Here is a 12,461-nt window from a genome sequence, read left to right as displayed (position 1 = left end):
GTTGTCGTCTTCTTCTCTTTAGATTTTCATTCAAATGAGATGCGAATAAAAGTCGCCTATTCAATCAATCGATATAAATTTATACACATGTTCAAGTACTTATGATGCCCATATGTTGTGTTTATTGTGCCTTGGCTTATTGTTTCCATTGTTGTGTCGTGTCGTCGCTGTTCATTAATCATTTAAAGGAACTGCCGCAACAGCGCGGCATTCGATTCCATTCAAAAAGATCTTATAATGATGGCATATTTCATTTTCGATTTATCTAGTGCGTAAATTAAATGCCGGATATAATGCGTTGACTCTCTGACCATTCACACTTTGACACCAAATGGATCCCCAGCCAATGCACGGGCCCATTTGCGAAACCGTATTTACAAATTGTGCAACTCCCCTTCGAAATTTGCTAGATCGCGTGTCAAATAGTTAAGTTGTATTAATTTGTTGACAATTCTTATCTGCGATCTAACTACGAATCTGCAAATAAGCAATAATAAATTTCAAACAGACAAACTGTAAGACATGCAAAAGAGTTTACACTAAGAGAAAATAGTTGACAGTGTTGAAAATCAAGTAAAAATTTTCAAAATATCAAAAGTTGCTTATCCAAGTCAAGAGTTTTTCTCAATGCATTTCGATATAGAACATGGATTAAATTTATCTATACTTAGTTTATAGTTTGATTTTTTCCAGTGTGTATAACTTAATTTGAGGCACACATTACCTTCCACACGGCTCAACTATTGGCATGATTAATGATATGTGATCTGTGCAAAGCGCAACATGAAAAGGAATTGCAAACATTTGACTCGATGCGAAGTGATATGCTAGTCTCAATGCTAAACTGTGCCATCGCTGGCATCAGGCCCGTTAGTTGGGCGCCAAGAACTAATTGGTTCCGGACCATTTGAAGGATGAATTTGCTGGGGAAAGACCAAAGGCTGATGTGTTTCTATTGGTACTTAGAATTGGCCAGCTCAACTACTAGTCATGGCTAGTCATGGTCAAGGCTAGATTAGTCCAGCTTCTCTTTCTCCAGAGAACGATCATAATGATTGAATTGGATTTGTAGACAAACAAATCTGTTTTGGTTAGCTGATAGACAAGTTTTGGCTAATTGACTGGTGCTATAAAGCAAATGTGGCGACCATCAAAAATTTACATTTGCTTTCAATGCATCCACATACGTCAGACGAATTAGAGTTCTTGTTTGTCGCCGTTAACCAAAACTATACAAACTGAACAATGGCAATACTAATTCGATTTCCTGTATTTTTTCGACAAATCGCCAGCTCCAGCTCCAGTTCCAATTGATGGGGCCCTAACACAATGTACAATCGAATCTGGCGATCGAATCGAAGCTTATTTTCTAGTCTAGTTTATGGGCAGCGAGAAGTGTTTATTATTCAAAACTACCCAATATATATAATTCTCTTATTTATTTACTTTTTGATTTTTTTTTTTTTTTTTTTTTTTTTTTTTTTTTGGTTTTGCATTGTATTTGTAGTACTGGTTCAGTTGGCCATAAATGTTGCTGGACAATACATCACAGGCGTAATTATTATGGCTTAGATGGCGTGGTCTCATCGCAGCAGCCGGTCCAAGCACTTAAAAGTGCCATTTCGGAATTAATGTTTATGCTGAAATGGCATAAATATGCAAATTAGTGAATGGCAGTTAAGCTCGTCCCGCCGACTATCGCAGAATCGAGAACACACCAGAAAAAAAATATATAAATAAATAAATAATAAAGAAGAAGAATATATGTATATAATAACACAAAAGACATCATAATGACCATTAAACTTAAATTGGTCTGCCAAAGAAATAACCGTGCGTCCAGCTCGGGCTTAAATCTGAATCATATTAACTAGTTCGCGCAGAGAATCGACCAGGTCGCCCTTTAGCCACGCTTCAGTTGGTCTGGCTATAGAGTTTCGTGACTCTGAAGTGCTTTGCGACTGCCTAATTTATTTTGCTCTTTCTCTTCTTCTTGTTTTTTTTTTGGCTTTTTGTTCCTTTTTATTTTCTTTTTTGTTGTTAACAGCGTCGCTCTGTCTAACAGAAACCTTTTTGCGCCGACTTAATTTATGCAAATTCTATTTTAATTAATATTATTCGCATTGGTTTAAGCAGCATCGAGCATCAAACAGCGGGCAGCAACAGCGAGAGTCTCTTTCACATCGCGTCGCTTCCTTCAAGCGGCACTCACACGCGCGCCTTAATTTAGTTTTCTAATCGCATACCCTAACCGGCGTTGGGCCCAACAGCTGCGGCATTGACTGGGCCGTTGCAAAGTCAAATAAAATTGCTAGGAATTCAGCTGATGATCGTGCTCAAATGATGCTGCCTTGAGCTACGCCTTGTGACTTGGTTATATTTGTTTGTCAACTGCAATTAAACAATTTGTTCATATTTTAATGAAATAATTAGAAGTAATTTATTAACGCGTGCCTCTCGACTGACCCCACGCCAAGCGTCAAGCAAACATTCCATTTGCCAAATGCAATTCGATTTCTAAATCTAAAAACTCCAAATTTCAATTCCAAAGACTTTGTAAGTAAAATTTGCTTCGGTTTAGTGAGAAGGCTCTGCGATCATTTGGACATAAATTTAATTATTATAAACCAGTTTTTAATGTGCACTTAACATCTTAATTAAAACTTAATAGAATAGAGTATAGCTGCCTCTGCTTGCATTTTTTGTTGTTAGTTAAGTACACGTTTTAGTCTTTTATGATAAATTAAGCTTTTGTTTTTTCTGCTCATTTTGTTGTGTTTAATTTAAATGCATGATAAATCATTCGGGAAACCAGTTTGCAGTCTTTCTTGCTTCAAATGTTGTCGGCGCGATCCACGGCAGCGACTAGAAAGTGCCGACAGCGACATGGATCTCATCTTCAACAGAATATAAATAAATAAAATGAAACGAAAACAGCAACAAATCCACAGATTCATAAATAGAATTATAATAATCTCGCACACTTCCAACACGCGGCTGGGCTATTAAAAATTCATACGCGTGGCACAAGAAATTTGCCAAGTTCCTTTCAAATTTGTTTCTCTTATTTATTATTTCACATATGCTGGTGGCCCACACAGCTACGATCGATGAGTTGATAGATGTGCAGAGGGGGTGGCGGGGGAGAGCTCGAACGAGGCATCAAATTGCGTGGTTCAGCTGGCTTCAGTACTACAAATTAATCACTTGTCAGTCGATCGTTAAGGTTTTTAGACATGACGTCAGCGGCGGGCAGCCCTTTTGGCCAGTTCCCACACAGAACCTACGAGCTTACAGAAGAACACCTCAGCTGAGGCTCATCTATCTGTATAGCTTTATGTCTGTATATACATTACTTGATGTGCCAATTAAGCGCAGCTTGCTCAATTATCCAGCCATAGAAATGAGATCATTGAACTCTCAGCCTCCCGCTCTAACTGTGCCGCACTCGCTTTGCATAGATTTAAAACAAAAACAAAGAAACGAAAGAAGAGAAAAATATATATATAAAAGAAGAGATAAAGGCAAGCAAGAAAAAAAAAAAAGCATAAAATTCGCACAGATTTTCGAAAAATCTATTTCTGTAATCAGCAACAGATCAAAAAGTTTGTCAGCGGCTCTTCAAAATAAATGTACCTGATTCTTAGTTATTACTTAATTTAATTTAAGCTAATCTAACAAAATTATTGATAAATGATATGAAATATATATTTGTTGGCTTATTCATAATTCGAAATTCGTTCAAGCAGAGGTCAGCCACCCATGAGATCGCCAGCTGATAGGCGACCCGGTTGCTAATGAATCTGCATTTGAAATGCTTGCAGCCACTGTTACAGCTACTGATGATGATGATGATGATGATGATGCGGCTACTGATGATGATGCTGTGGCTGCAGGTAGGTCAATCCCCAGCAGCATGTTGGTAACAAATGACTATGATTTAAGAGCTCGATGGCAAATATTTGGTTTGACATGTCAACAGGCATATTATACTGAATACATTGATCAGCGAGGGCCCGCCTTAGTTTACCAACAAACCATATATATATAGACAAATAAATAAATGCATACGTCTTAAGCCCTGTCTATAGGCTTTGTGAATCATACATTGTTTGGGCCTAACATGGGAGCTGTACATTTCCATCTCCAAGCTTTATTTAAATCATTGTAGTCTTGTTGTATTTTTCCTTACACAGTCGATTGGGCAAAACTATATTTATTTTTGTTTTCGTACACACAGTATATACATTGACATTTTTTTTGGATTATTGAATTTGCATGAGAATCGTATCTAAATGAACGCCTTAATTTATGCCGGCAATTGGTTTCGTGCTCATCTTCCTTTCTATTATGTCCAAAAACTTGCATGACCTGTGTGTATCTATTTCCATTGTGCTGCAAATCTCGCACAACTCTGAACTAGTTTCCTATACACGCATTTAACGTTTTCCGCTATTGAAGCTGGCGTGAGGAAGACAGTGAAGCCAAATGGCCAAGCTACCTAATATGTGACAAATAGCATAATTTAGGTGGTTCGGTAAATGGTTCACTTTTAAGTCTTGTTGTTTCTTTTTGTTGGATATTTCTCTTAACATAAGCTCATACCAGTAACTTTTAAATATATATAACATTTCCCAACACCGCTTATAAATTTCTAGAATCAGTTTATTTCTTGGCTTGAAATTATTATCAAATTATTACTGATACCAACATGAGCTGGTTCATATAAGGCCTAGATTATTTACTGATTTCAAGCACTATAATTATAATTTTTAAAAATTTTTGTTAGGGGTTTATTTTATAAAAACTAAAAAAAAAAAATAATAATAATATATAAAATATTTAAGCAAATTAAAATTAGACTTAAAAATAAAGACAAGAAACTAAAAAAATTTTATTAAAAAAATGAGTGCAATTAAAAAAATGATATAAAAACGTATTATTTTTTATAAGAATTAATCTATTTTACCTATGATTTATTAATTTAATTTTTAATTTTTTATTTATTTATTTATTTTTTTTTTTTTTTTTTGTTATATTTAATTATTGCCTATTTTCACTATCTCTTCCCAACAGTATTTTGTAGTGCAGTGTAAAGCTCTCCAAAAAAGCTTCACCAACCAAGCTTTAACTAGGTTAAGCCAGCAATAGCTTTGAAGTTTGACTCTGGCATAAGCGGAAATGGAGCCATCTTTTACAACGACCGCCCGAAAGTAGGCAACAATTTTTTACAATTCGATTTCTGCTCTTATAGCAATTGCCGTGATATATTTAGAAATACGTATTATACATTATGGAGAGTTGGGTAGGTTCACTTAATTTGCCTGGGATTCTTGTAGTGGTATCCGTGCTCGGACGCCGTGGAGCTGGCCCTGTGACGCGATCCTTTGTGCTGAGGCGCTGCATAGCTCAGCTCCGGCGAGCTAGCGGCAATGCCAATATTTGATGGATCGTCATCGTCGTAGTAGTCACCATCGGTGAGCAGCACTGAGCGTTGATTGCCATTTAAGCGGACTAACATGCGACTCTGCACCGGATAACTGTAGAAGCTGCCATCGATGATGTTCGTATCCTGATGATTGCCGACAACACCCGTTGGTCCCTGCGGATTTGGTTGACCGAAGACATTACCGCGCAGCACATTGAGGCCTTGGTAGTTGCTGCGATTGCGCCAGCGACGTCCATTGCGCCGCCCGTTCAGCCGTACAGTCACTGCGCCCAGATTCGGATTGCCATTCCCATTGCTATTTCCATTGCCATTTCCGTTGGCTGTCAACTGGCCACCAATCACGGGAGTAAAGAACTGTGCTCCAGTAGGCAATTGAGCGCCCTGGACTGGATTTCCATTGCCTCCTGCAGGCAATTGGCCGCCCAATACGGGATTGCTATTCCCAGTTGGGGCTTGAGCTCCTGTTGGCAATTGTGCTCCCTGAACAGGATTACCATTGAACACAGGATTCCCAGGATTACCATTGCCCGGAGCTGGCGCTTGTCCCCCCGCTGGAAGCTGTCCTCCCTGAACTGGATTACCATTGCCAAAATTAGGCTCTTGTCCTCCAGCTGGAAGCTGTCCTCCTTGGACAGGATTGCCAAGATTTGGCGCTTGGCCTCCAGCTGGCAGTTGTCCTCCCTGGACAGGATTACCATTGCCAAAATTAGGCCCTTGTCCTCCAGCTGGCAGTTGACCACCGAAAACGGGGTTTCCATTGCCCAGAGTTGGTGCTTGTCCTCCAGCTGGAAGCTGTCCTCCTTGTATTGGATTGCCATTGCCAAAATTTGGCCCTTGTCCAGCTGGTAATTGTCCTCCCTGGATAGGATTACCATTGCCGAAATTGGGCGCTTGACCTCCTGCTTGGAGTTGAGCTCCGAAGACGGGATTGCCATTGGCCTGAATTGGCGCTTGTCCTCCAGTTGGCAGTTGTCCACCCTGGACAGGATTACCCAGAGTTGGAGCTTGCCCTCCAGCTGGTAGCTGTCCTCCTTGAATCGGATTGCCATTGCCAAAAGCTGCTGCCTGTCCTCCAGCTGGCAGCTGTGCACCCAGCACAGGGATGAAGCCATTCTGCGGCTGACCAACAGCTAACTGTGCGCCCAGTAGCGGAACAAATTGATTGGTGTTTCCATTACCAGGATCGATTTGTATGACAACCGAACTGGGTCGCTGCACCAGCCCACCAGCCTGGCCATTTATGAAGGCACCTCCACCTACAGCTGGAACGAATAGATTCTGATTGACAATCCCGTTTCGGGAGGGATCAATGAAGAGATTATTGCCGTTGCCTAAATTGGGAACGAAACCAATTGGTAATTGGCCATTTAACTGAAATCCATTTGCTGGCAACTGACCCCCAGCTGGCTGCTGTGCGCCACCTGGTGGTGCAGCATTAGTTGGCAATTGTGCGCCACCTGGCGGTGCAGCATTAGTTGGCAGCTGTGCGCCACCTGGTGGTGCAGCATTAGTTGGCAGCTGTGCGCCACCTGGTGGCGCAGCATTAGTTGGCAGCTGTGCGCCACCTGGTGGGAGTCCAGTATTGGCAGGCAGCTGTCCACCATTTGGTGAGGCATTAGCTCCTAATTGAGCACCGGTCGGGCCAGCGTCGCGGCAGCCAATGGGAGGATTTCCAGCAACTGGGAACTGGCAATTGGGCAAAGAAGTCACAGGCGCCTGAGCACCCGTTGGAGCTTGAGCACCCGTTGGAGCTTGAGCACCCGTTGGAGCTTGAGCACCCGTTGGAGCTTGAGCACCTGTTGGAGCTTGAGCACCAGTCGGAGCTTGAGCACCCGTTGGAGCTTGAGCACCCGTTGGAGCTTGAGCACCTGTTGGAGCTTGAGCACCCGTTGGAGCTTGAGCACCCGTTGGAGCTTGGACACCCGTTGGAGCTTGGGCACCCGTGGGTAATACGATTCCCGGCACAAGAGGATCAGTACTTATCTGGGAGCTCAATTCAGAGTCCTGCGATTGCACATTGATCTGCGTATGGAAGACAGAGTTGGGTGCGCTTGCATAGAGTACGCGATTGGGCCGACGACGACGTGTGACGATCTGTGAGGGAGGTGCGGTCAGAAGGCCAGCGGTGCGCAGTTGAGGTACCGCTTGCTGGTAGTGTATGTGCTGGGTCTTCAGGTCCGGCTGCTTGTCGTAGTGATGGTAGTGATCCACGCGCTTGGGCTCGTGATGCTCTTCGCCCTTGTGGTAGACAACATGTTCACTCGTGTGCTTGTCCTTGCGGAAGAAGGGCTTCAGGATGTGCTCCTCCTCCGGCGGCAGATACTGATGATCCTCATCGTCCTTCGTACTGCCGATGGTGCTTCGATGGAGTCACCTCGCACAGCCAGCCCAGAGCTAGCAGGCCTACCAACAGAAGTCTCAGCGGATCCTATCAGAGAAATGAAACGGATAGAGCTGCATTTGGCAAAGACCTCGAGTTGATATTCCGTGCTTTGATCTTACCATTGCGTCTGTGCTCTACTTGGAAATTATAATCCAATTATATACGAAAATTCTCGCCACTCTTCTTAGAGTGCACTGCACTTCCAGTGGGATCTGCGGCGTGAAACCAGTTGTCGATCGTGAGAAATTCGTCGGGCACCACATCCGACCCATTTATTGTATTGAATGCTGCCAATTTATACACAAATGAGGTTGCGAAGACAAAGCTACCGCCATCCGCCACAAAGCTTCACAAATCAAAGACGATTCGATTTATGGACCAAATCAAGATGCACGCACCGACGCCGAAGCAGAGGTTGTTAGCCGTTAACTCGCTTGCAAGCGGGCAAAAAAATAAAAAAAAAACAAGTAAGAAAGCTCTAGTCGAGACTGCTCGACTACGAGATCCCCTGAACCCTTGGAGCAATAGATATTTCAATAATTTTTCGCGTCTTTCAGCTTACACAAGAAACACGCACACACACACACACAGGCATACATATACACACACGCATACAGACACACATACACACACACACACACGCATACATACACAAACGCATACACACACACATACACATACACACACACATACACAAACACATACAAACACACATACACAAACACATACACACACAAGCACCCACGCATAAACACGCATGGGCTGCAGTGAGCGCTTACTATGAGAACTTAATTGTTTAATTACTTTTTTTATGGACGTACGATCTTCATGAAACTTTCAGATTATGATTATAACATGGATATGCATGTAATTGCCAAAGCACAAGTCTCTAGTATTTGAAATACGCTTTATACAAATGTGAGGGTGAGGGGGTGAATTTAAGGGTGGGGGGTAAATTTTAACAAAAACCGAAATTGTATAAACAAAGAAGCAACACACTGCCGAAAATGTTAGTAGACTTGAATATTATATGTATTCGGTATTAGGTAAGCGAGTTATCATCATTAAAAAAGAACTGCTTTGATGAATAATATTATCTTCATCAATTCAAATTTAGAAAGCTTTATAGTCAATTCGAATTTCGTCTGCTGAATATTTTAATATACTTAACTGATAAGTTACAATAATATTCGCACTCAGCTACTGAGCAGTCATAAAACACTCTCCAAGATATATTAATGCACTTTGGATGATGAAATCGGGCTGGCTAACACATAATACAATGAATATACTTTGGTTTGGCATAAGATAGGAATTGGAATAAAGTTTTTACCAAACATTGCAAATAGAGAAATGGCACCATCCATATATAATATAATAATATTATACATTACATTAATATATAATATTATATGTAAATCACAATCATATAGAAATAATCGATTGCATATTATAAAATATTCCATAAGCTTGATTCCAGTTTATAAATGGATTATATTTATTATAAACAAACAAAAGCTTTTAAAAATCAACAAAAACAGATAGCTAAATTAATATTTTTATTATTATAATTTTATTGCTGATAAATGTGATTGCAAATAAATTTATTCAAATTGTTTGAAAAAAAAACTCTTTATGCACGATGCCTGTAGATGCGACGACGCACAGTTCGGTATTCGTAGCCGGCATGGGCGGCAGCCGATGCAGCTGCTTCGAAAGTGTAGTCCGAGGAATCGGCAGACTGGAAACTAAGCGCTGGAGCTGCTATCGGAACAGCAATGGACTGCACTGGAGCAGAGGCAGCTGCATAATGACGAGCCTGGGCAGCAGGAGCAGCTGCAGCAGTGGGAACTGGTGCAGGTGCTGGACGTGAGGCGACTAGAGCTGGTGGCACATAAGAGCGAGCAGGAGCAGGAGCTGATTCAGCAGAGGCGAAAGTTTGGGCAGCAGCAGAAGCAGCTGCTTGATGAACTCGAGCAACAAGGGCTGGGGCAGCAGCACGAGCTGGTGGCACATAAGAGCGAGCAGGAGCAGGAGCAGGAGCTGATTCAGCAGCGGCGAAAGTTTGGGCAGGAGCAGAAGCAGCTGCTTGATGAACTCGAGCAACGGGAGCTAGGGCAGCAACACGAGCTGGGACGGGAGCAGGTTGAACATATTTGCGAGCAGGAGCAATAGCGGAAAGTGGAACTGGAGCTGGACCTGGAGCTGGAACTGGAGCTGGAGCCGGGACAGCAGCTGGTGCTACATATGCCTTCACAGGAGCGGCTACTGAAGCAGCCACAGCTGAGCCGGGAGCCGCATAGTTGTAGCCGCCATCGGCAACTGCGCAGCTCACCAAGGCGAGAGACAGGATATAGAGCTGCTGCAATTAGAGTCCCAGCTGTGAACGAGAGTAAATTCTATACATGAGGATCGTATTTACCATTTGAACTTAAGCTTCCGTGTGTTATTGAGTTGAAGTAACGAATAATCACTATTCAGTAGCCGAGTAAGGCTTTTATATAGAAGCGAACCCAAACGACGGAAATAATGCACATCATCAATCAAAACTGATTGACGGATGGTCCCATCCACTGGACTTGGCGTGCAAAAAGTGGCTACACTATTCACTCTCTAATATCTCCCATTCATTGCTGTCTATCGCAATGGAATTTGCTATCTAAGCAAATTTATGTCCGAGCCAAAAACCAGATTCGGCTTCAATTAACAGCGGACTATTTTCGGCGTGGTAAACATAGATCGAGCTAGATCATACAGCAAGTGACGAAGTCTACTTAAACACTTCAATAAATCGTATCTTATGCTAATTTGTGATAGAGCAATAGCTAAATGGGTTTAATGTTTGGCATGTCTGTGATGCTTTTATATGTATAATCTAAGATCAAATTAATGTTCCCTCGCTCGGTCTCTTGGTCATTGTCTTCCTTACAAGATGGTTATTAGTTTAGTCCATGCAATATTTGGACAATAGAAATATTTGTTTCGCTTTTGTTTTTCGTTTTCTTTATTATCTTGCTTTATTATCTGACAATTTCGGCTAAATGCAAATCAACTGGAAATATATTCTGCATTCACAGAAGAACTCTAGTGAGAATTAGCATTTGAGAATGGCTAGCGGTTCGGGTCGAAACCAGTTAGCCAACCGACGTCGGATGGATATACATATATGTGTATAAGAACATATATGCAAATATATTTTGTGTGTATTATGGAGTTAGCCAAGTATGTCCTGAGGTGGCAGATATGTGCGAGACGGCTGTTGTTGAATCTGCGGCAACACAAGGGATGACACGATTTGACGCTGGCGCTGGGGCAATACGCGTATCGGTTCTGGGGCAATCAGCTGCGGACGGGTCACAACCACTTGTTGCTGCGGCAGCGACACAGTGGATGTCACGATTTTACGCTGGACCTGGGGCAATACGCGTATGGGTTGCTGGGCAATAATCTGCGGACGGATCTGCTGGATCTGGACTTGGGGCACTATGCGTCGGCGCGAAATCAGCTGAGGCTCAATCAGATTCGAAATGAGCTGTGGCTGCTGCGAAATAATCCTTGGCTGCTGCACAATCAGCTGTGGCTGCCGCGAAATAAGTCTTGGCTGCTGCACAATCAGTTGTGGCTGCTGCGAAATAATCTGTGGCTGCTGCACAATCAGCCTTTGCTGCTGCGAAATAAGCCTTGGCTGCTGCGAAATAAGCTGCGGCTGCTGCACAATCACCTGCGGCTGCTGCACAATCCTGCGCTGGGTTATGAGACTGCCCCCAAGTTGCGAAGCTAGGTCTTCCTGGGGTGGCAAATAGGTACGAAGAAGTGGGGAGGTGGCTGCCGCTGCACCAAGCAGCATCAAGCCCATCAACACAAATACAGAACGCTGCAAGGAAGACGAAACCATTTGGATTGATTAAGGAGTAAAGAGTAGATCCCTGCAAGTGAGGAGCTTAAAACTCACCATGTTGCTTAGTCAAAGCTTCAGAGTTAAATTGTTAGCATACTCGGGTGGGCTTAGATATTTATAAGAAAGGTGCTGGTGAATGTAGTCTGGGCCAAACCCAAATTGGATTACTTAATATGTATATGGATGTTATGGACAGCAGACACAATAAACCATAACACGCGCCATAAAATTAGTTTTTATCGCAATGCAAAATTAATGTGAAACAATAATCTATAGAGTAATAAGATCCACCAAAACGGGTCCCGCCGTTAAAAAAGTAACTGTAAATTTATATACAGTATAGATATATTGTGTTGCTTATATTATTTCGCTTTTAAACCATTTCTACATCTCAATTTCAAATTCATTATTTAGATTATGTGCAAACCTGTTGCTGCACTTAACAGAGGCACTTCACCGACCGGCTTAGCGGAGACACTAAACCAGAACGCTCAGCTAATGTTAGGCGCATGTTAATTTCAAGTCGCAAATCGAAAAAAAAAATTCGTGACGCATGCGGCGTATACGTAATATGCTGCATAGCTAATGACCATACGTTGACAGAATGGTCGATTGTCTACTCTGTTACTTTCTTATTTATATCTCTTAGCGTGGTTTGGTTTGTTTAGCTCAAATTTGTTGATCGTTTTTATTATTTGTACACAAAATTCTTGGACAGGCTCTACAACAAT

The 12,461-nt window shown here is 42.2% G+C and overlaps 3 protein-coding genes across 3 annotated transcripts; all 3 read right to left on the bottom strand.

The window, feature by feature from the left end:
- Positions 1-4,961: 4,961 nt before the first annotated feature.
- LOC149269005 (uncharacterized) lies at positions 4,962-7,819 on the bottom strand (the record flags this gene model as incomplete). The annotated part of the gene is made up of 1 exon (XM_089467012.1): positions 4,962-7,819. A coding segment is annotated over one exon (2,508 nt), but the record flags the coding sequence as incomplete, so codon positions are not given.
- A 1,594-nt stretch (positions 7,820-9,413) lies between these two features.
- On the bottom strand, positions 9,414-10,676 carry LOC149269004 (uncharacterized). The gene is made up of 2 exons (XM_089467197.1): positions 10,255-10,676; positions 9,414-10,194 (listed from the first exon to the last, which is right to left on the bottom strand). Exons 1-2 carry the CDS (start codon positions 10,255-10,257, stop codon positions 9,466-9,468), a joined length of 732 nt encoding a protein of 243 aa, XP_089323323.1. The 5' UTR covers positions 10,258-10,676; the 3' UTR covers positions 9,414-9,465.
- Positions 10,677-10,818: 142 nt separating this feature from the next.
- On the bottom strand, positions 10,819-11,940 carry LOC149269003 (uncharacterized). Its single transcript, XM_089467198.1, has 2 exons — positions 11,785-11,940; positions 10,819-11,706 (listed from the first exon to the last, which is right to left on the bottom strand). Exons 1-2 carry the CDS (start codon positions 11,785-11,787, stop codon positions 11,047-11,049), a joined length of 663 nt encoding a protein of 220 aa, XP_089323324.1. The 5' UTR covers positions 11,788-11,940; the 3' UTR covers positions 10,819-11,046.
- Between the last annotated feature and the right edge of the window lie 521 nt (positions 11,941-12,461).

This window comes from Drosophila arizonae, chromosome 4, assembly GCF_054131065.1.
Source record: "Drosophila arizonae isolate 15081-1271.41 chromosome 4, UAZ_ARI_1.0, whole genome shotgun sequence".
NCBI classification, from domain to species: domain Eukaryota; kingdom Metazoa; phylum Arthropoda; class Insecta; order Diptera; family Drosophilidae; genus Drosophila; species Drosophila arizonae.
Note: the sequence above shows the minus strand (reverse complement) of the source record. Positions and strands in the feature narration are given on the sequence as shown.